Source organism: Quercus lobata, chromosome 1 (assembly GCF_001633185.2).
Source record: "Quercus lobata isolate SW786 chromosome 1, ValleyOak3.0 Primary Assembly, whole genome shotgun sequence".
In the NCBI taxonomy this organism is placed as follows: domain Eukaryota; kingdom Viridiplantae; phylum Streptophyta; class Magnoliopsida; order Fagales; family Fagaceae; genus Quercus; species Quercus lobata.
The window spans coordinates 29,307,933-29,330,476 of NC_044904.1; the positions used below are offsets into that span (position 1 = coordinate 29,307,933).

The 22,544-nt window shown below is 41.1% G+C and overlaps 3 protein-coding genes across 3 annotated transcripts; 2 read left to right on the forward strand and 1 right to left on the reverse strand.

Moving 5' to 3' along the window:
- Nucleotides 1-4,534: 4,534 nt before the first annotated feature.
- On the reverse strand, nt 4,535-6,867 carry LOC115986086 (L-type lectin-domain containing receptor kinase IV.1-like). The gene has a single exon (XM_031108950.1). The coding sequence runs from the start codon at nt 6,776-6,778 to the stop codon at nt 4,763-4,765; it is 2,016 nt and encodes a 671-aa protein (XP_030964810.1). The 5' UTR covers nt 6,779-6,867; the 3' UTR covers nt 4,535-4,762.
- Nucleotides 6,868-11,867: 5,000 nt separating this feature from the next.
- LOC115952136 lies at nt 11,868-12,323 on the forward strand. The gene has a single exon (XM_031069216.1). The coding sequence runs from the start codon at nt 11,868-11,870 to the stop codon at nt 12,321-12,323; it is 456 nt and encodes a 151-aa protein (XP_030925076.1).
- Nucleotides 12,324-12,341: 18 nt separating this feature from the next.
- Nucleotides 12,342-12,722, forward strand: LOC115952146. Its single transcript, XM_031069226.1, has one exon. The coding sequence runs from the start codon at nt 12,342-12,344 to the stop codon at nt 12,720-12,722; it is 381 nt and encodes a 126-aa protein (XP_030925086.1).
- Nucleotides 12,723-22,544: the final 9,822 nt, after the last annotated feature.

Genomic DNA, 22,544 nt, shown 5'->3' on the forward strand with positions numbered 1-22,544 from the left:
GCCAAGAGTGGATTTCAATGTCCCGATGTTCGATTGTACCTGTTATTTATTTATTTATTGATTTTTTTCAAATAAAAATTGAAATGAAACAAATTTTAAGATTTATGTTTTCAAGGTTCTTTGTCTGTTTCTGAGGATTTGAATAAATATTATCGGTTTTTGTTAGTTTTTCCTTTTTTAAATTTAGTGCTTAATTCCAAATTTTGATGGGAATTAACTAAGGGGTGTGCTTCAAAGTTCTTATAACCATGGTGCTCTGGGTGAGGAGGTGGGTTCAAGTTATCATAAATTTGAGTAACTTTACAAATAAAGAAAAGTTCAAATCTTCTTTAATGCTGCTTGTGCTCTAGATGTCCTTGGTCTCTCCTTAAATTCCTTAGGAAGACTTCTATTTATAGGAGTTTGGGGTGGGTGAGTGACACATGGCAAAGTCTGATTGGTGACACATGTCACAACCTATTTGGTCCGCTTATGTCATCGCTTACACGCGCTGGATTGCTCATGTCATCGCTTACACGTACTGGACTGCCTATGTCATTGATTACACTCGTTGATGTGTGATTGGTTTTCACATGCACTTTATGCCTCTATTTCAATGACACTGGCAAATTTTTGTTGGTTTCTGAGTAGTGATAGCAAAACCTAGCAGTAGTACATGACACTTTGTAATTGGCTACATTTTGTGGACTTAGAAGTATGATGTGTCAACTTGTGATAGGTTGTGAATTTTCCCTCTCTACATATGATATAAAAGTAATTAAAATAGTGAAGCCAAGAGCCCACCATTCACTTATTTTTATTTTATTTTTTTGAGAGAGACCAAGTCACTTAGAGCACTAGCTTTTATTTATTTATTTATTTTTTAATTTTGGAGAAACCTTAGAGCACTAGCATTGGTTGTGCTAAAAAAAGCTACTTTGACATACCAAAAAATTACTTTATTTATTTTAATACATCACTTGATAATACATTCTACATCTCATCTGCTATAATTTTAACACTGTATTTATAATTTTTTTTTTCTTTATTATTTGTTTCCAACGGTTATATTCCCGACTTTTCCTAACAATGATTAAAAATTAATAAATTATTCTAACGGTCATATATCTAGAAATCCTTTTTCTTTTTTTCTTTTTTGTGACAATCATATTTTTGAAAATTTTTTCCTTAACGATCGTATAGGTTCTTTGAAGAGTATGATAGATGCAATGGAAACTACCAATGTAGTCCATAGAAGTCGTTTAAGTTGAACGAAATTACTAAACTACCAATGTAGTCCATAGAAAACTCACATGCACGACTCATATCAAATTACAATAAAAACTCCTATCCATAATTCACACACTCAAAGTTCCTACAACTCGCTTTGTAATTGCCATCAAGGTTTGACGAGGTCCAATTAGTGTTGAGAATGAACTTCTTGGTCTCTATTGCATTGAGCATATTCCAAAAACTTGCTCGTGTGACACTTGTGTGTAAAAAATCAAGCACTGCCTCTCTCATTCTCTAGAAAATTCTCTTGCATTCCGGATTTTTCTATGAGATGTCTCTCTTTAATTCTCTAGAGACTTCTATGTAGAAGTAAAACTCAGCCATAAATCTTTTGTAATAGTCTAGAAGGGGCTAGAAATTAAAATAATAAATAATAAACTAAGACCTAGACGTGTGAAGTGAGGTGAAGTACGGGTAAGCACCAAGACTAGTGTGAAGTGAAAAAAAGAAAGTCAAGAGTGGTTGTGTCATAGGGTTAGTAACTAGGTGTCTAGGAGTAAGGTGTCAAGTGTGTGCAATTGTATTTTGTGAGTAAGTGTCGCGTGTAGTGAAAGAAAGGTGCTATGCGTGCAATAGTGTTAGTGAGTCAAAGTATTAGTGCTTGTAAAGTGTCGTAATTTAAAGAATCTAGTTTTTAATAAAAGGTCTTTGCTAAGTGTTTGTTCAACATTGTGTATGAGGATTTCATCAACTTGTTCATAATCGAAATTTATAGCTTCATTTTCATCTCGCTCATCTTCAATAATCATGTTATGGAGAATTTTAGATGCTTTCGTGATGTTTTGGAGCATTTCAAGATTGAAAAAAATCGTGTAGGTCCACATACAAATGCAAATTGTGCTTGAAGCACTCCAATTACATTACATGCTTTACATCTTTCCTATATGCCTCTTGACTCTTGAGATTTTGCAAATAATTTCCTTTTTTGTCCAAGTGGAGGAAGGATTGTTTTTATAGATGTTGACCACTTTGGATATATGTCATTGGCAAGATAGTATCCCATCGTGTAATCATTATCATTGATTAAGTAATTAACTGAAAAAGCATGTCCTTGTGCGAGCTTGGAAAATATATGAAATTGCTCTAACACGTTAATGTCATTATTTAACTTAGATAATTCAAAAAAATGCATGTCAAATTCAAAGATTATATGATGCCATCACTTTCAAAATAATAGTTGGCTCACGTCTTTTCATGTAGCTGGACAATTTTTCATTTCTAATGCATCCAATCAATGTTCCCAAACATCCCTGGAAATCCACGGCTTTGGACATGGGCTAACAATCTAGCAATTTCTTCATTGTTTGGCAACCTCAAGTATTTCTCTAAAGATATCAGCCATCACTACAACAATGCTAATGCCATTGCTCTTACTAGTTGATTTGAATACAACAATTCTTCTTATTTTATTTTATTTTATTTTATTTATTTATTTAATTTTGAGAAAAGAATACAATAGCGACAACTGAGAACCATGATTTGAAGTGAATTAGAATTTAATTAGGGATGAAACCTCATCACCATAATAATTGTGAATCTCAAGGTAGAGATTCAACTATTGATTATTATTTACCTAAATTGAGGGATTTACAATTACAACAAAGTCGTCACTTATTTTAATTTATAAACAAAACAAATTAAGAAAATCAGATAAAAAATTTATTTTTATGAATAAGTAATAAAATACATAACTTTGGTCCTTGTTATAATATAAAAAAAAAAAAAAAAATGAAGATTACAATAATTAAAGTGTAAGTTACAATCTAATAAAAAGGTAAAAATATACTCACTAAATTACAAATTGCATCATTCAATTTTGCCTAAAATTCAATTCAGTCTTGTAACTTTTAATTTGGTCATTTCAGTTTGCCCAACTTTAATTTGTGTTTAATGTAGTCCTTTTGTCCACTCCATTAGGTAGGTTGCCTTTAAGTTCCCCAGAATGACTACGTTTTGTTATTTTTGAAATTCTGAAATTAAAAAAAAAAAAATCTAGAAAATTTATAAATAAAAAAAAGATTTTTTTTTTCTTTTCCAATTAAAAGGATATGTCTTGCAAGTCTCTTGGATGCTTGAAAATTTAAGAACCTTGATCTCAACGTGTGCCATGGTAATTAATAAGTTCACAGGGTTGAAATATGCCGGTATATAGATTTGATTCCAATTTAGTAAAAAAAAATTTCTTCGGAAAAAAGAAAAAGAAAAAAACCTTTTCAGTACTACACACTCAACTCCTTTCCATGCCCTTACACCACTGCAGTTCATTATAAACCATTCAAGCAACTATATTGCGAAAGCAAACTTTATTTGTGTAGTTTATTGATATCAAAAGTGGGTTGAGTCCGGCTTAGAATTTGCTCAAAGAAAAAAAAGTTTCGATATGCTCAAGATAAGGTGTTTATGATCTTTTACCCATCTCTTTTGCACCAAACTGAATGTTTGAGTGAAACTAGTTTCATTGGAAGGTAGATATCCGGGGTTTCAAAATAGACCATTTGAAATTTGATCTAATTTGGAATCTAATTTGGCTTTGAATCAAGTGAGATATTGAGATTTAAAGTTGACACATGAATGTTAAATTTGAGAAGTACTATAGTGAAAAATTCCACGATTTTGAGTCTAAATTTTGATAGGAGAAGATTTCCAGCTAGGTTTTAACTCTACTTTTTGCACTTATATAAATCACTTATTGCACAACTTTTAAAGGCAAGGAGGCTATACTAGAGCAAAATAGTGCAATTCAAAGAGAAAAAATATGGCCTCATGGATTAACAAACACAGTTAGTGGAAAGTATTCATAAAAGAAGAGTTTTAAGTGATTTGGAGTTGATTGTGGGGTCACAAGAGTCAGTTACCTATTGGGCGTAGAATCTTGAGCCATGGCTATATCTCAAATTGTAAAGCTTCGATTCTATTAGTCAGTTACTTCTTGTGGCTGGGGTTAAGCCCAATATTGGTATCTTTGGAATGCCTTCATAAGTTTTCCACTTCGTCAACAATGGACTGTGTTAGAACACCTTGATTATAATTGTTGACTTGTTTACTGTGGTAATTAATAATTAACCGGAAATCAATCTGCATTTGTACTGTTAATTTTCAAAGTTGATTAGTTCCCCATAAAATCGACCAAGGGATCTAAATTACACCTTTCACAAACAATCATTTTCACACATAATGATTAATAGCTGTGGGATTTCACTTTTTAGTAATCTGAAACTTGATCAACCACGCGATCTGGGTTTTTTTTTTTTTTTTTTTTTTTTGCAATACACTACAAAAATATTGATCTAAAAAGCTTGCAACAGCTGAGTTAATCTTGTTGAGTTGTTGTACTACATAGAGCTTGAGTAGACTACTACCTAATATCAGTTTATTTAGTAAGTGAAAGAAATTGCATACCTCCCATCTCTAGCTCTGTGTGCCACTGAATGTTTTGGTACTAAGCAAAGATGCAAGATCTATTCTGCCCATAGCATGTCGTACAGCTAATTCAACGACCACTTCTGAGGATTGAATCAGTGCTAAACATGGAAGGAGCAGAACCCATGCTAGATGAAGGAAATAGCGATAAACCATATGCTTCACTATTTGTAGATGTACCAAAACAAGCATCGTCATGTGGCAACTCCGGCAGATCAGCATCAGCATCTAAAAACTGCATCACTTGCCTCATGCTAGGCCTAGCTGCTGGCATTGACTGTGAGCAAAACAGGCCTAGTTTCAAAACCAATTCCATTTCCTCTTTTACATAACTACCTTCCAATCTAGGATCACTAGCATCCAGGATGGCTCCTTTTCTCCAGCATTGAAAGACATAATCAACCAGAATCATCTCTGCAGGCAGACATTGTATCTCTATTGGCCTTCTTCCACAAGCCACTTCAAGCATGAAAGCCCCAAAAGCAAACACATCAGTGCAAGTGGTTGCCCTTCCTGTTCTATTAAGCTCAGGAGCCAAATAACCCACAGTTCCAGCCACATTGGTGGTTTGGGGATTGGCACCATGGTCGCATAATCTGGCAAGGCCAAAATCTCCTAACCTTCCATTTAATTCGGCATCTAATAGAACATTGCTTGCTTTTACATCTCTATGTAGAACAACTTGTTCCCACTCTTCATGGAGGTAGAGAAGGCCAGATGCTACTCCTTTGAGGATTTGAAACCGTTGAAGCCAGTTAAGATTTGGTTTTTCATTGCCATATAAGAACTTGTCAAGGCTTCTATTGGGCATATAATCATAGACCAAGAGGAGTTCACCATTTCGCCGGCAATATCCTAGGAGCTGCACCAAGTTCCTGTGCCTCAGCCTACCCATGCTAATGATCTCAGCCACAAATTCCTTCATCCCTTGTTTGGAATCGTGGGAGACTTTCTTGACTGCAATCTGTATATTGGAAGAACGAAGTGTTCCTTTATAAACCTTTCCAAATCCCCCTTCTCCAAGAAGCTCTTTGTTTGAGAAACCTTTGGTTGCTTTGTAGAGATTCTTGTAGCTGAACCTGTGAGGACCATACTCGTTTTCCCAATCTTCTAGCATTTCTGCATATTTCTTCCTCCTCAAAATGAAAATAGCTCCAGTAACCAATATCAGTACAACCACAACTACTATGATTAAAATCATGATAATTTGTCCCCGTTTATCTTTACTTTTCCTCTGTTGGGGAGGTTGAGGAAGCTTCGAAACATCAAGGCTTTGTGCTTCTCCACTTTTATTAAAGCTCCACCCAAGAATGTAGTGGTCACTTGTAACTGTACCAGTGGCTGCAGAGAAACCAACAAACATAGATTCCAAGAGAATTTGAGACAGATTGATGTGTGTTGACAAGAGAGGCCGATTTGGTTTTGGGATGCTGGTCGGGGCTAGTGTTACCTTCAGTAGTTTTTCCGTTTCATTGTAGTCTATCCAAAGATGCATTGGGTTGCCACTTGCTAGCTCCAAGCTTATATTCTTTCTTTCTTGATCAGAAAAGTAAGTTGCAGGAGCTGATTCAATTGATTTCATGCTGTTCACATTGATTCCCACATGGTTGTTGTCTATATCTTGAAATTCTTGACCCTCTATAGTATCAAGCTCAATGGCTAATAAGTGGTTTGTTGAAAGGCCATTATTTGAGGCATTCAAGAGTCCTAAATAATTGCTGGCTACAACATTGGTGAATTTCCACGAGGGACTGATGGTGAAGGCAATTCCATGGCCACCTTTCGATGGTGTTTCAGAAAGTATTGCAAATACAAAGTTTGTGGAAAATGAAAGAGACTGTGTTAAACCCGAAGAAGTGTTGAATTTTAGAGGAAGTTCGTAGAAAGCATAACCAAGTTGTTTTTCTGAATTGTTGGTGAGTTGCAATAGACCATTGGGGTGGATTCGAGCGGTTCCATCTAGATGCAGATTTGCTTGATGGAAGCCATTGTAGATGAACTGGTCATTTTGAGCAAGCATCAATGGAATCTTATGGATGAAGTAGAGAGTAACCAGAAAAGGAAGTGATGTAAGCCCAGTCGCCATTGAAAAAACTGGGAAAAATGTACATTCCTATAAACATGGGCTCTGTTTGAAATGTCAAAGTCAAACTCCTAGAAAATGGTGGTTTTCCTTCTCTGTCCCCTAATATTTCATATCAAAATTATTGTATTGTGAGAACAAGGTCCAAGTCCAAAATTTTAGCCAAGAAAAAGAAAAATAAAAGGTACAAATCCATAACTCATCAATAAAGTAGATTTTCAATTGCTAATTAAATAAATCACTTCGAAATTATAGATAAATTAATAATAAAAAGATTAAATGAAGAATTTGGATTGTAATTAAATTAAAATTTTTATTAACTTAGAAATGATAGGAGAAGAAGATAAGGGAAAAAAAAATTATATATATTTTAAAATCTAAAAAAATTTCTATAATTTAATAAAGCTACTTGGCACAACCATGGTTTTTAAACCCAACTTTTATTTTATATTAGCAGCATGCTCGTATGATGCACGACTTAATCAAAATTCATACGTAAATAGTTTTTTTATTATTAATTTACTTAAAATTAAATAATAGAATAGATAATAAAAATAAATAAATATTTTACTTTTATGTTATAGTATAATAATTTCATATTGTGTGAAACTAAGGTATTATGAAATGCATATATATATATATATATATATAAGTAATAATAAATCAAGTTAGATAATATGTTACATCTTCCCAATTTTCGGAAGACTTACAGAAAAATTGACTTGTTCTATATATGAGACACCATTGTTAATTAACACGGCAACTAGAACTACGTGGTCCATTGCACTTCTTCATGCTTAATGTGAAAAAGATATCCATGTATAAAATAGGTGAAAATACCATTTTGGTTCTTCAAATTTGTGATCACAGTCAATTTGGTCACTATATTTTGATAACAATCACTTTAGTCCATGTTATTTTCAACTTACACTCAATTTGGTCTCTACCATTAAATCACTAACAGAAAGCGCATATGTGGCTAATGGTATGCATTGTTGGCATGTCTAATGTTGCTGTGTCTAAATTTAAGTGTCCATGTCAGCGCTAAAGATAACCAAAAAAAAAGACACATCAACATTAAAAAAAATTAATTATGAAAAAGGTGAACCACTAGACCAAAAATTAAAATAATAAATCCATAAAAAAATACAAAAATCTTGGAATCCATTGCTTTGTAGCACAAGAACTTTATTTTATTTTATTTTTGTGTCGATAGTACAAGAGTTCTGGTCATATTGTATTGTCTTTTATTTGGGTTAAGTTTTGTATGATTGGAAGATGACTGCTTTTGCCAGCATCCTTCATCCTTTTTTTTAATTGGTTTTTTTTTTTTTTTTTTCTTGTTAAGGTTATAGGAAAATCTCTTGTATACTCCGTGTACTTGAGGTTTTTGCTCATTTTCAATCAAATTTTTGTTTCCCTATTCAAGGAATAAAATAAAATGATATAAAAAGACATTTTCACAGTCAAGCTCTTTCAAAGTTACATTACTTCAATGACTGTTGCTACTGTCTTAGGACACACACACACACACAGGAGCCGTTCCCTACTAAGGATCAAGGGCAAATATTGTAATGAACACAGCAGCTCTATCTTTGTGTCTTATATATGTGTGTTTTACTTTTAAATTTTGATCTGAGTGGTTGGCAAGAACTATGAGCTGTATGTGAAAGCAATTAATGATGATGACTCAAAAAAAGAAAAAAGAAAAAAGAAAAAAGAAAAAAAGGAAGTAGAAAGATGAAGAGGATCCAAATTGTGCAAAAGTAATAATTGTATCTGGTGACATTGCTATAAATATTTGTGGAGCCTAGTCGGGTGTTTTTCTGATTTTATGTAATTTCCTTCGCTTCATATGGTCTTTGTTTACCTGAGGACGTTTATTGTCATTGTATATATTGGTTTGCAATATGCACGTAAATGCAGTATTGCTCGTTAAATATGGGCAGAAATATTTTAAATTTATGCATCAATTTTTCCTTATAATTAATTTTAATCATTTTGATTCCTTGAAATTAAATTTCTTGGAGTGGGGTGACTGACAAGGATATGGACTAGACCTTTTGATGACTGAAATTTTAAATTTTCTTCTGTGCCTTGTTTTACCTGAATGAAGAGATTCAGGTTGTAAAAAACTGGGCATTTCCTTTTCGTTCATGTTGTTAATTGTTACCAATCAATTGAAACTCCAAGATGTATTCGACCTTTCTCTGTCTGATAATGTTGTATATATAATTTTTACTGGTGCAAGTTGGTCCAACTTCTAAGACTATATGAATTTCTAACTAGACCTCCGTTTAAAATGGCTTTGCATGGGACCCAAGTTATGTGGTGTTTTGCAAAAAGTCTTCCGCCAGTTTTCAAAGTTTAGCTTTCTAAGAAGAGATTTTTTGCTTTAACAGAGAAAAATTGGCTTCGGATGAAGTTGATTTTCATTTGGAGATATGAACAACACAAGTTTGAGATAAGATTGGATCACATATTTCCAGTAATCACCTAAAATAGAAGCGACATTTTGGAACTACATTACATCTTCAAGTTCAATAATAGAAAAACTCACAAGAGTGCAATAAATATGTTTGTTTTCAGAATGTATAAGATGATTTATTTTTTTTTTAATATATTTTTTTTCAATATCATAAAACAAAATTTGTATGCTTTTCTTCAAACTTACATGGATTTGAATTTTTCATTTATTTTTTTACAAAATTTGTCATTATTTAATAAATATATATATATTAGTTTTTTTTGGGTTACTTTATCCTAATTTTTTTTGTTTGAACCTATATTAGATTTTTTTTTTTTTTTTAATTAAGTTTACGTTAATGTTAATAAATATTAGCTATCATTTGATACTTTATCCACACACACACACACAAACCTACAATTAACGTTTAAATTAGGCTAAAAGTAAAATTATTACTTTATAAAAAAATTTATACAATACTTATTGTTATTTTATCCAAATAAGTCGATAAGAACAAATAGAATTAGAGTCTTACTTAAACTTAAACTTGTTTGTTAAATGGATTAGATGAAGAATTTAGATTGTAATCAAATTAAAATTAAATAAGAATTAGATGGAATTTGTAGGGGTAAAATTCCCAAGTCAATGATGGGCCTTGGGCCCCGCACGGAGTCCAGCCATGACCAAAAGGGAAAAGGGGGACCAAAAGACTTCCAGCCCAACCCTGTTGAGCCCAACTTATTTAAAAAGACGCCCGAGGAGGAATGTCTCCTTGGACACACCAAATACGGGCCTAATATGCGCCCCATCCACAGTGAAGAATCATCCCAAACAAATGTGGGTAGTAGGATGAGCCTCACAAAGCAGGAAGAAGGAAGAAAATGTAAGACGTCCAGGGGGAGACCACAACTGCTGCATTAAATGCAAGGATGCTACTTTTCCAGCCGCATTAATGTGGAGAAGACAGGTGAACAGTGTTACATTGGCCAATGCAACTCACAGAAAGATAAGGTGGATGTCCGATGGGACAGATACTCAAGTGAAGGTCCAGATGGTTAACAAGTGTAAGACTCTTATCAATTTAAGGAGGCTATATAAGAGAAGGAAATCCCCATGAAGAAGGGATCGAAAATTTGAAAACAAAAAGGATATAGAAAGAAAGAGGAAGGCAATAGTCTTTGATCAGAACCAGAGGTGCACCCATACGTTTCCTCGGATTGAGTATCCTGTGGACATTAAGGAGATATTCTTACGTTCAAACTGTTGCATGGCATACAATTAACTAACGTTCACTTCGTCCAACCCTAGTTCTATAACCCGCTCTCTACAAATTCATTGTCTAGGATTTTTTGGGTCAGAATCACTTACTTGTTAGGCCTAGGCCCCAAAGACCGACCCTACAATTGGTACCGTCTGTGGGGAGAACTTGTGTCTCGACAAGTGAAACTGTAAGAAATGGAAGGATCAGGTCCGCGCCAAACCGGATGTGCAGATTCCCAACGACAGGACAATTTTTTGAATCTCGAACGGGAGAAAGACCAAGACAAGCAACGAGATGGCAGTGTGAACACCTCACACACGAGCAGAAGCCGCTCGAAAGGGAAAGGTCATGCATCCCATAAGCAAAACGATCGAAAGGCTTTACAACAAGAAATTGATGATTTGAAGAAGAAGCTGTGCCGAGCGCAGCGAAAAAATCCGTCACCCGGCTCGGACACTAGCAGTGATGAGTATAATGAATACAGGCAGAGATCAAGAACCCCTCCAAGCGATACTTTTTCCTACGAGGAAAAGTGACCTCGCAAACGCGGCCACAAAAGCCCATCTTACCAAGGCCTGGCCAACGATGCCATGAGCAAGGCCCTGGATCGCATCTCCTAGTCGCCTTTCACGCGTAGAATAGAGGGGGCAGAGCTTCCTCGGCGGTTCCATCAACCAACATTTGCCATATACAATGATCGGACTGACCCAGTAAAGCATGTAAGCCAATTTAATCAGAGGATGACCGTCCATTCCAGGGACGAGGCATTAATGTGTAAGGTGTTTCCGTCCAGCTTAGGACCTATGGCGATGAGATGATTTGATGCCCTTAAGCCGAATTCCATAGATTCCTTTAAACAGCTGACACAGGCTTTTGGTTCCCGCTTCATTACCAGCAGCAGAGTCCCTAGGCCCCTAGATTCCCTCCTATCCTTGTTTATGCGGGAAGGGGAGACACTGAAGGCCTACTCAGACAGGTACTGGGAAATGTATAATGAGATAGAAGGAAATTACGACGACGTTGCCATTAGTACATTCAAGAGGGGCCTGCCGACAGGGCACGGCTTAAGAAAGTCCCTCACTGGGAAGCCAGTCACCAGCGTGCGCCAACTCATGGACAGAATTGACAAGTACAAAAGGGTTGAGGAAGACCAGCAGACGGGGAAGGGCAAAGCTAAGGTTGTCCCTCAGGAGAGGAGGGACTTCAGGTCGGACCGCATTATCAACAATAATAGGCCGAGGAGAGATTACTCGGAACAGTCTGGTTCTACTGGGGCACCAGCGGTCCATGCTGTGTTCCGAGAACCACTACACAAGATCCTAGAGAAGGTAAAGGGCGAACCGTTCTTTCAATGGCCGAACAGGATGGCAGGTGACCCCTCGAAACGTAATCAGAATCTATATTGCGCGTACCACCAAGAGCCAGGCCACACCACTGATGATTGCAGGAATCTAAAAAACCATTTGGACCGGCTTGTCCGAGAAGGGAAGTTGAGGCATCTGTTACATCGCCCTGAAGGATGGCAGGAACAGTCAAATATCGAAACCAGACAAAGTACATTGAGGCCACCCATTGGCACAATAAATGTCATTCTTGCCGCACCTGGAAGGACCGGTTCCAACCCTTTCAGAGTAATGTCAGTGGGCAGGTTCCCGACTGAGTCGGACGACAGGGAATCCAAGAGAGCCAGAGTAATTGCCACGCCCTTAATCGGGTTCTCGGATGAGGACAAACAAGGAACCCTTCAACCCCACGATGTCGCCCTAGTCGTCACGCTCAGAATTGGAGGTTATAACGTGAAAAGAGTGCTGGTTAATTAAGGCAGCGCCGTGGAAGTAATGTATCCTGACTTGTATAAAGGATTGACCTTGAAACCAGAGGACCTGTCGCCATACGACTCCCTTTTGGTCAGTTTTGAAGGAAAAACTGTCACCCCGAAAGGCATGATTAGGCTGCCTGTACAAACAGACTCAGACGTGGTGGAGGTGAACTTCATTGTGGTAGATGCGTACTTCCCCTACACAGCTATCGTGGCCCGACCATGGCTTCATGCACTAGGGGCTGTGCCATCAACCTTGCACCAAAAAGTGAAGTATCCATCAGGAGGTCAAGTCAAAGAAATAATAGGGAACCAAACCATGGCCAGGCAATGCATGGTGTCCGCAATCTCACGACGACCAAATAGTGAACCTTCCACCTCAGCCGAGAACCGCTTATAGCAATTAACGACCCCGGTCCCAGCTTCGGGTGGTGGAGGACCAGCCATGGAGGTGAGCTGTGAGGATCTGGAGAAAGTACTCGTCGGATCAGACCCATAGAGGTTTTTTCAGCTCGGTTCAGAGTTACCACTCCAAGAGAAGTCAGCGCTAGTTGATTTTCTCAGACAAAACGTGGACGTATTCGCTTAGGACGCCTATGAGGCCCCTAGGGTCGACCCAGATTTCATCTGCCATTATCTTAATGTTAACCCGACTATAACACCTAAGAAGCAACCTCCTCGGCGACTGTCGAAAGAACACACAGACGCAGTGAGAGAGGAGGTCATAAAATTGAAGAAAGCAGGGGCTATCAAGGAGGTTTTCTACCCCGAATGGTTAGCCAACACAGTTGTGGTAAAAAAGAAGAATGGAAAATGGCGGGTTTGTGTAGATTTCACGGACCTAAACAAGGCCTGCCCAAAGGATCCTTTCCCCATGCCGCGGATAGACTGATTGGTGGATTTGACCGTCGGACACCCCCAAATGAGCTTTTTGGACGCCTTCCAAGGTTATCATCAGATACCCCTGGCTGCTGAGGACCAAGAGAAAACTGCTTTTGTCACCCCAGTCGGAAACTATCATTATAAGGTGATGCCCTTTGGCTTAAAGAATATCGGGTCGACCTATCAAAGGATGATGACTAGGATGTTTGAACAGCAGATGGGTAAGAGCGTTGAAGTGTATATAAATGACATGGTGGTGAAAAGCAAATTAGTGGCCGACCACGTTAGAGATCTCGGGGACATCTTTCGAATTCTGAGAAAGTACAAGCTGCGACTAAACGCATCCAAATGTCCATTTGGGGTTAGATTAGGGAAATTCTTAGGTTACATGGTGACCCACAGAGGTATAGAAGTTAACCCTGACCAAATAAGAGCTATTCATAACCTGCAACCTCCTCAGAATCCCAAAGAGGTCCAGAAGCTCACCGGCATGATAGCTGCTCTAAACCGTTTCATCTTTCGCTCAGCGGATAGATGCAGGCCTTTCTTCCTCCTATTGCACAAGTGGAAGGGCTTCGAGTGGACTGATGAGTGTGCTTTAGCTTTCCAACAGCTCAAGGAATACCTCGCCCGACCACCAATTATGTCCAGTCCTGATGCCGACGAGGTGTTGTTCGCCTACATCGCAGTAGCCTCTCATGTAGTGAGCTTAGTACTAATTCGAGAAGACAATGGCACGCAACGGCCCGTCTACTACGTAAGCAAATCGCTGCATGAAGCAGAAACACGTTACCTACCTCTCGAAAAGGCCGTCTTGGCAATCGTACAAGCCACGCGAAAGCTCCCCCATTATTTCCAGGCACACACTGTGGTTGTGCTAACTCAACTTTCGTTGAGATCCATTCTCCACAGCGCCGATTACACAAGCAGAATTGCAAAATGGGGAACGATCCTGGGCGCCTTCGACATTAGGTACATGCCTCGCACCGCTGTGAAATGTCAGGTCCTCGCCGATCTGGTAGCCGAATTTGCGGAGCCCACATTAGAAGGAAAGGAAGGGTCAGGATCACTAAGTCCTGATGGGAAACTGATCAGCACAATCTCTTAGCAGGAACACAATTGGTGGAAAGCACACGTCGACGGTGCAGCCAATCAAAGGGGCTCATGAGTGGGGCTCGTTCTGGTCTCCCCCGAGGGGATAACCATCGAAAAATCGCTGAGGCTTGGATTCTCCGCCACGAATAATGAAGCCGAGTATGGGCACTATTGGAAGGAATGTCAATGATCAGGAAAATGGGTGGAAAATTCGTGAACATGTTCTCGGATTCGAGACTCATTGTGGGACAAGTAAACGGGGAGTTGGAGGCGAAGGATGAAAGAATGCAAGAGTACTTAGTCCAAGTTAAACGCTTGCAGGCCCATTTTTGTCACTTCAATCTGTCGCATGTGTCAAGAAGCGGGAACACTCATGCTGATTCTCTTGCAACGCTAGCCACCTCCTCGGCTCAACCACTTCCCCGGGTTATTCTCGTGGAAGATCACTACCACCCAACGACGACGAGGGCCAACGAAATACGGGTCCACAACGTCAAGGCTGGGCCTAGTTGGATGGACCCTCTAGTGCTATTCTTAAAGCACGATACTTTACCGGACGATAAGAACGAGGCCGACAAGATCAGAAGGAAGGCCTCTCGATTCTGGTTGTCCGAGGACTCCAAACTGTACAGGCGCTCATTCTCAGGGCCGTACTTGCTGTGTGTGCACCCAAAGGCCACTGAACTCATCCTGGAGGAATTACACGAAGGAATCTGTGGAAGTCATACGGGGGGTAGGTCCTTATCCCATAGGGCCATAACGTAGGGTTATTGGTGGCCAAGCATGCAGAAAGAGGCGCAGGAATATGTGAAGAAGTGCGACCAGTGTGAAAGGTTCGCTCCGAATATACATCAGCCTAGCGGAAACCTTAACTCGCTGTCCAGCCTTTGGCCATTCGCATATTGGGGCTTAGACATCCTGGGACCGTTTCCCAAAGAGACAGGGAACAAGAGATTTATTCTCGTCAGCACAGATTCTTTCACAAAATGGGTTGAAGTCGAGGCACTGGCGAATATTAGGGACGTTGATGCCAAGAAATTTATTTGGAAAAATATCGTCACTAGATTCGGGATACCTCACACACTGGTCTCGGACAACGGCCTCCAGTTTAATAGTAAAGCTTTCAGAAGGTACTGTAGTGAGCTGGGAATTACCAACAGATACTCCACACCAGCTTACCCGCAGGGTAATGGGCAAGCGGAGGCCGTCAACAAAACTATAGTGAATGGGCTGAAAAAGAGGTTAGATGACGCGAAAGGGAGGTGGGCCGAAGAGTTGGCCCATGTCTTGTGGACACACCGCACCACGCCTTGCAGGTCCACAGGGGAAACCCCCTTTTCGATAACCTATGGGGCCGAGACTGTCATTCCACTGAAGGTAAACTTCCCAACACAAAGGACCACTACATTCTGCCCCAGTGCCAACAATGGACTTCTGGAAAAAAGCTTGGACCTCATCGAGGAAAGAAGGGAAAGCGCAATGGTCTAGCTTGCCCACTATCAGCAAAAGCTCAAGCAAGGTTACGATGCCAAGGTGAAGTTGAGGCCCCTGGCGCCTAGGGATCTGGTACTGAGGAAGGTCCTTGGCACTGCGAGAAACCCTGTGTGGGGGAAACTCAGACCAAATTGGGAAGGCCCATATCGTATCACCTCCATAGCCAGCATAGGAGCCCACTTTTTGGAAGATTTGGATGAACATGTAGTGCCACGCCCTTGGAATGTAAATAACCTGAAAATGTACCGTTATTAATGAAAGACATAATTCTTAGCACCACATTACTGTACAGTTACTTGGACTAAGTGTTAAACAGAACCTAAGTCCTACCTGGCTCTTCGGACCACAGACTTGGGGGAAATTAACCTCGAAACCATTTTCACTAAGTGTTAAACAGAATCCAAGTCTTGCCTGGCTTCTCGGACCACAGACTTGGGGGAAATTAACCTCGAAGCCATTTTTCACTAAGTGTTAAACAGAACCCAAGTCCTGCCTGGCTCCTCGAACCACAGACTTGGGGGAAATTAACCTCGAAGCCATTTTCACTAAGTGTTAAACAGAACCCAAGTCCTACCTGGCTCCTCGGACCACAGACTTGGGGGAAATTAATCTCAAAGCATTTTTCACTAAGTGTTAAACAGAACCCAATTCCTACCTGGCTCCTCGGACCACAGACTTGTGGGAACTTAATCTCGAAGCATTTTTCACTAAGTGTTAAACAGAACCCAAGTCTTGCCTGGCTCCTCGGACCACAGACTTGGGGGAAATTAACCTCGAAGCCATTTTCACTAAGTGTTAAACAGAACCCAAGTTCTGCCTGGCTCCTCGGACCACAGACTTGGGGGTAATTAATCTCGAAGCATTTTTCACTAAGTGTTAAACAGAACCCAAGTCCTACCTGGCTCCTCAAACCCCAAACTTGGAGGAAATTAACCTCGAAGCATTTTTCACTAAGGCTGTGTTTGGTTGCTGTAAAACGTTTTCTGGAAAATACATATTTTTCGGAAATGCTAATTTCCGGAAAAGGAAAATGTTTCCATGTGTTTGGTTGCATTTCAAAAAAAATTTCGGAAAATATTTTCTGGTGTTTGGAAAAGAAGAAGGAAAACACAAATCCAGAAAAAATCATCAACGATCGCGATCTCGCCGGCGCGATCTCGCGATCAACGGTGACGGCGCGATCTCGCGAGCGGCGCTGCCAAGATCGCGATCGACGCGTCGCGAGATCGCGATCTCGCGACGGCGTGATCTCGCGATCGACGCTTCGCGAGATCGCGCCGTCGATCGCGATCTCGGTCGAAGGCGAGATCGCGATCAACTGCGTGATCTCGCGACGGCGCGATCTCGCGAAGGTGAGATCGCGCCGTCGATCGCGATCTTCGCGGTGTCGGACTGGAGCTCGCGAGATCGGCGCCGCCTGGAGCTCGGAGTCCGCCGGCGATCATCGGACTGACTGGAATGTTCTTCTCCTCTCTCGCGCGCGCTCTCTCTCTCTCTCTCTCTCTCTTTTTCCGGAAATGCTTTGAAGTGAAAATGAAGGCAGAAATTCATTTCCGTGGTCAAGGCTGAAAATTTCGGTCAACAGGAAATCAATTTCCAGAAAATAATGTTTTCCGTGACAGCCAAACGCAGAATTTTCCGGAAATTGATTTCCGAAATTCGTTGGAAGTCGATTCAAACGCACCCTAAGTGTTAAACAGAACCCAAGTCCTGCCTGGCTCCTCGGACCACAGACTTGGGGAAAATTAACCTCGAAGCATTTTTCACTAAGTGTTAAACAGAACTCAAGTCCTGCTTGGCTCCTCGGACCACAGACTTGGGGGAAATTAACCTCGAAGCCTTTTTCACTAAGTGTTAAACAGAACCCAAGTCCTGCCTGGCTCCTCGGACCACAGACTTGGGGGAAATTAATCTCGAATCAGTCTTATATGATTATCGACTATTATTTTTTACATATTCGTTCATTCATGCTTGGTTTTCAACAGTTAGTGGCTGAATAGACATTCATTCATGATGAAAGCAGGAAAGATAGTAGAACAACATGATTTAAAGGAAAACGACACCTTTCATTGAAATCCAAAAGCATTGTCTTACAAACGTTAACAGAACAAAATATAAAAGGGTAGCTACAAATAAAATCCTACACTACTACACTACTTTCCTAAGTCTAAACCCTGAGTAGGCTTGGGTTGATCATCTGCTGCCTGGGTTCCCGAAACAGCCTCCTTAGCCTGTGCGACAACATCCCTGATTGAGAGACTGTCCTCGGGCTACTTGTCCTTCGCGGCCGGCTGCGCATCCTCAACTTCAAGCATAGGAGAGTCCGAGGCTAAGGCCTTCATTGAGAGAGGCTCCTCAGGGGCAACCGCGTTCGGAATCTCACGAATATCCTCCGGAAAAAAGAAATTCTCAACTTGCCGGAGATCAGAGTCCGCTGGAACTGCTGCCAGATCCAAGGCTACACCCCAAGACATGGTGATGTAGTCCCTGCATACGGCGACCACCTCCTCGGTCAGCCTAATCTCAGTGTCCCTGACTCCGCGATCATATGAGGTCGCCACCGCTTTCTCGGCCGCCTCCCTGGCCAAGCGGGCCTCATCCTTGACCTTTGCAAGCTCGGCCTTGAGATCTAAGACCGCCTGCTTCTTTGTCGCGAGTTTTTCCTCGGACTGGCAGAGCTGTTGGCGCAGATCCTCAGCCTGCTTGGTGACGTTCTTATGTCCGGCCTCGGCGCTCGCGCGAGCCCTCTGCGCCTCCTTCACCTTGCTGCTTAGGCGATCCTTTTCCTGCCTAAGGTCGCCGGCAGCCTTCTCAGCAACGAGGCGAGACTTAGCTTCATTGTGCAGGTCCTCGCGAGTCTTCTTGTCCCACTCCTCGGTAATGAAAATTTGTTGAGTGACCTACGCAAAAAATAGAGACCAAATTAAAAGAGAATGACAAACAAACAGATACGGAATAAGAAAGCTAGATAAGAGAAGTTTTACTTACCATAGCCATGTCCCTCTTCAGCGATAGAAAAGGTCTGGTTGCCGAGTAACCCTAAGACCCTCCATATCTCGAGGCAAAATAAGGGGCGGTTGCAGGGCCTCAGCCAGGAATGATGCCTGTCCTCACTGGGCTTCCCAGAGAGTTGCGTCCTAAGAGATCGGAGCACCATCCAACTCCAGCTGTGGCGACCAGGTCCGCTGTTCCCTCCGAATAGCAGTCTCGTCTCGGCTGTCAATGGACCTGGTCCTCTTCTCCTTGGGCTCTTTAGTTTCTTTGCCCTTCTTCTGGTGCTTGGCCTTTTCATGGCCAACCTTGCCCTCCTCCAACTCTTCCACAGGCCTTTTTCGCCTCAAATTGGGCATGGGCTGTAGTGCTGCATCCGAGGTGGGAGGAAGAGGAGGAGAAACCTTAGAAGTAGGCTGCTCCTTTGGGGCATCCTTGGAAGATTGCCCTTTATTCCTGTTGGAAAGGAGGCCCCTGAGACCAGATCTGGGTTTTAGATACATGCCTTCTTCCTCGATTTCTTGGCTGGTATCAACTTGTGCAATTACCAGACCAAGATTGGGGGCAGCCGAGGCTCGGTCTAGGTCTGAATCGGAGTCTGAAAACTTTACTGGCCTAGCCGACACCTCTCCCTCCACGATGAAGTGGAACTTGTCAATATGATCCTCCAAGGATGATTGCGAGGAACCAGCTTCTTCCCAGGGACAACTGCTGCGGGAAGAACGCGCTGAGTAAGCAGCTGGACGGGAGGTAAGTCTCTCGGAGCGAGAAATTCTGGTATGGAAACGTCAATGCGTGCTAACCTTGGACTACCGGCCCTGATGGCTTGACCAGCGTCTACTATAGATCGCGAGAGAGGCACATAGTCCAAAATCAGAGGAGCGGACCGCAGTTGCCCGTCCGCGCTCACGTAAATCTCAGACCTTAGAAGAAAATTGAGTGCCGGGACGTTGACCAAGCTTAGCCGAGGAGACCTTCGCTCCTTGTCTGCGAAGCCCAAAGAAAAGGGGTACGTTAGTCCGAGGAGGCAAATAAACAGAACCAGAACTGAAAAAGGAAAAGAAAGCTCAAAACTAAGGTCCCCTCCAGGGGATCTAATTCTACGATGTCCCACCTGGTTTTCCTGCCCTGACCGGGCAGTGAATACCGTCGTGCCATGGTCCGGAGACGATCAAAAGGTCATCCTTCAAGCCTTTGTTGGACTTGGGAAGGCAGGATATCAACCTCACCTCGTCGGACCTGGACTTTAGGTAATATGAGTCGCCGAGGCTATGGTATTCATATAGATGAACCATGTCGTGCCACGAAAGGCCGAGGTTCATCTGATCGTTCAAGGCATCTATGTACCCCAGGATGCGGAACATGTTCGCGGCGCACTGGTGGGGAGCCAGCCTATGACCATGCAAATAATCCCTAGTTATCCTCCCCATTGGGATCGTCATTCCTCCTTCCACGAAGGCTATCATTGGAATGGCGACCTGCCCCATCTTTGTCTTGATCAAAATTTCCTCCAAATGGCAATACTCTAGACTTACTTCCGGCGGAATACGGTACTTCGCCCTGAAGCCTTCCATACCGGCCGAAGAGTCTACCATTTTCTCAAGCTTACCCATCCCCCTAATCCTAGGCAACGCGACGATGATTTACTTAAGGAATAACGCCGGGAAAGGCAACGGAAAAGAAATGTGCACTTACGGGTGAGGAACTTGCCGGAAATCTTCAAGGGGACGACTGCGAAGGCTTGAACACTTTGAAAGGGAAGGTACTGGAGTGCTCTGAGTGCTTGTCCAAAAAATGGGGAGGAAATGCCTTTTAAAAAAAATCTTATATATCCGGGAGAAGCTAGACAGACATACTCCCGCCTAGAGAAATGGAAATTATATCAACCGTTGATCTGGCACCCAACCGTCGGATTGAAAAGATATAAAATCACTAAAAGCAATAATTAGCACCTCATGGGTCATTAAACGCCTTCAGCATTAATGAGGCTCGTGGGAAGCATATCTCCGCACGGGTGAAGCAGGAATCCACAGTAAATGATCCTATGAATGTCAAAATCCCGCCTTTCCTCCTCGGACAAGAGGGAAAGAGCCGAAATTTTGAGGGGCTATTGTAGGGGTAAAATTCCCAAGTCAATGATGGGCTTTGGGCCCCGCACGGAGCCCAGCCATGACCAAAAGGGAAAAGGGGGACCAAAAGACTTCCAGCCTAACCCTGTTGAGCCCAACTTATTTAAAAAGACGTCCGAGGAGGAATGTCTCCTCGGACACACCAAATACGGGCCCAATGTGCACCCCATCCACAGTGAAGAATCATCCCAAACAAATGTGGGTAGTAGGATGAGCCTTACAAAGCAGGAAGAAGGAAGAAAATGTAAGACGTCCAGGGGGAGACCACAACTGCCGCATTAAATGCAAGGAAGCTATTTTTCCAGCCGCATTAATGTGGAGAAGACAGGCGAACAGTATAACATTGGCCAATGCAACTCACAGAAAGATAAGGTGGATGTCCGATGGGACATGCACTCAAGTGAAGGTCCAGATGGTTAACAAGTGTAAGGCTCTTATCAATTTAAGGAGGCTATATAAGAGAAGGAAATCCCCATGAAGAAGGGATAGAAAATTTGAAAACAAAAAAGGATATAGAAAGAAAGAGGAAGGCAATAGTCTTTGATCAGAACCAGAGGTGCACCCATACGTTTCCTCGGACTGAGTATCCTGAGGACATTAAGGAGATATTCTTACGTTCAAACTGTTGCATGACATACAATTAACTAACGTTCACTTTGTCTAGCCCTAGTTCTGTAACCCGCTCTTTACAAATTCATTGTCTAGGGTTCTTTGGGCCAGAATCACTTACTTGTTGGGCTTGGGCCCCAAAGACCGACCCTACAGAATTGATGAAGCATTTGGATTGTAATCAAATTTGTCCTTGACTAAACTCTTTCTACACATGTTCATGAACAGTAGTAGTGACTTGGGGACATCTGTCTGTATCTGTTTGGAAATCATAGTGATCTGGCGCAGTTGTCTATCTTGTTTGTTATTTTGTCCAATTGATAATTATAGTGGTTATTTTGTTTGTTAAACCTTTCTAATCACCACTTGAATACACTGTCATTGTTGACCTTGTATTCTGAAGGGATATTGTCTCTATTGAGATGCCTTCATGCGTTGGCTGAAATCTTTATTAAAGATTTCTATTTTCGCAGAATTTGGTTTGAGACTTTAGCCTTAGAATGGCTATCTTGCTTGCCAGACAATTGACCATAAATTTTAAAATTAACTAATTAATGGCCATTATGGAAGTGACAATGAGGTTGGAAAAAGTACATGTTGGGAAAGGATAAGAAAGAACTAAAAGTCATGATTCTATAGTACAAGGCATATGTCATAGAGATAGAAGAAATAATGGAAAGATATGTAGAAACAAAAGAAGAAAGACTAGAATAGTCAACAAAGGTAGGAAAATATTTTGTTTTCATAAAAACTCTTTTTATATATATATATACACACACACTTAAGTATATATATACTTAAGTATTACTGTTACTAGGTAGAATAGTATTATCTAACATTTTAGGAATTTCATCATTATCTATCACTGGGTCATTGTTATCAGTACTTTTATCCTTTGAGATGGAAATTTCTTTTAGTAAGTGTATATCTTTGGGGAATGGGGGTATGAGGAACTTAAAGAATACTTCTGTTTCCAAAATATTAGTACATATTCCATTGTCTGTAGTGAAAAAGGGGTAAAT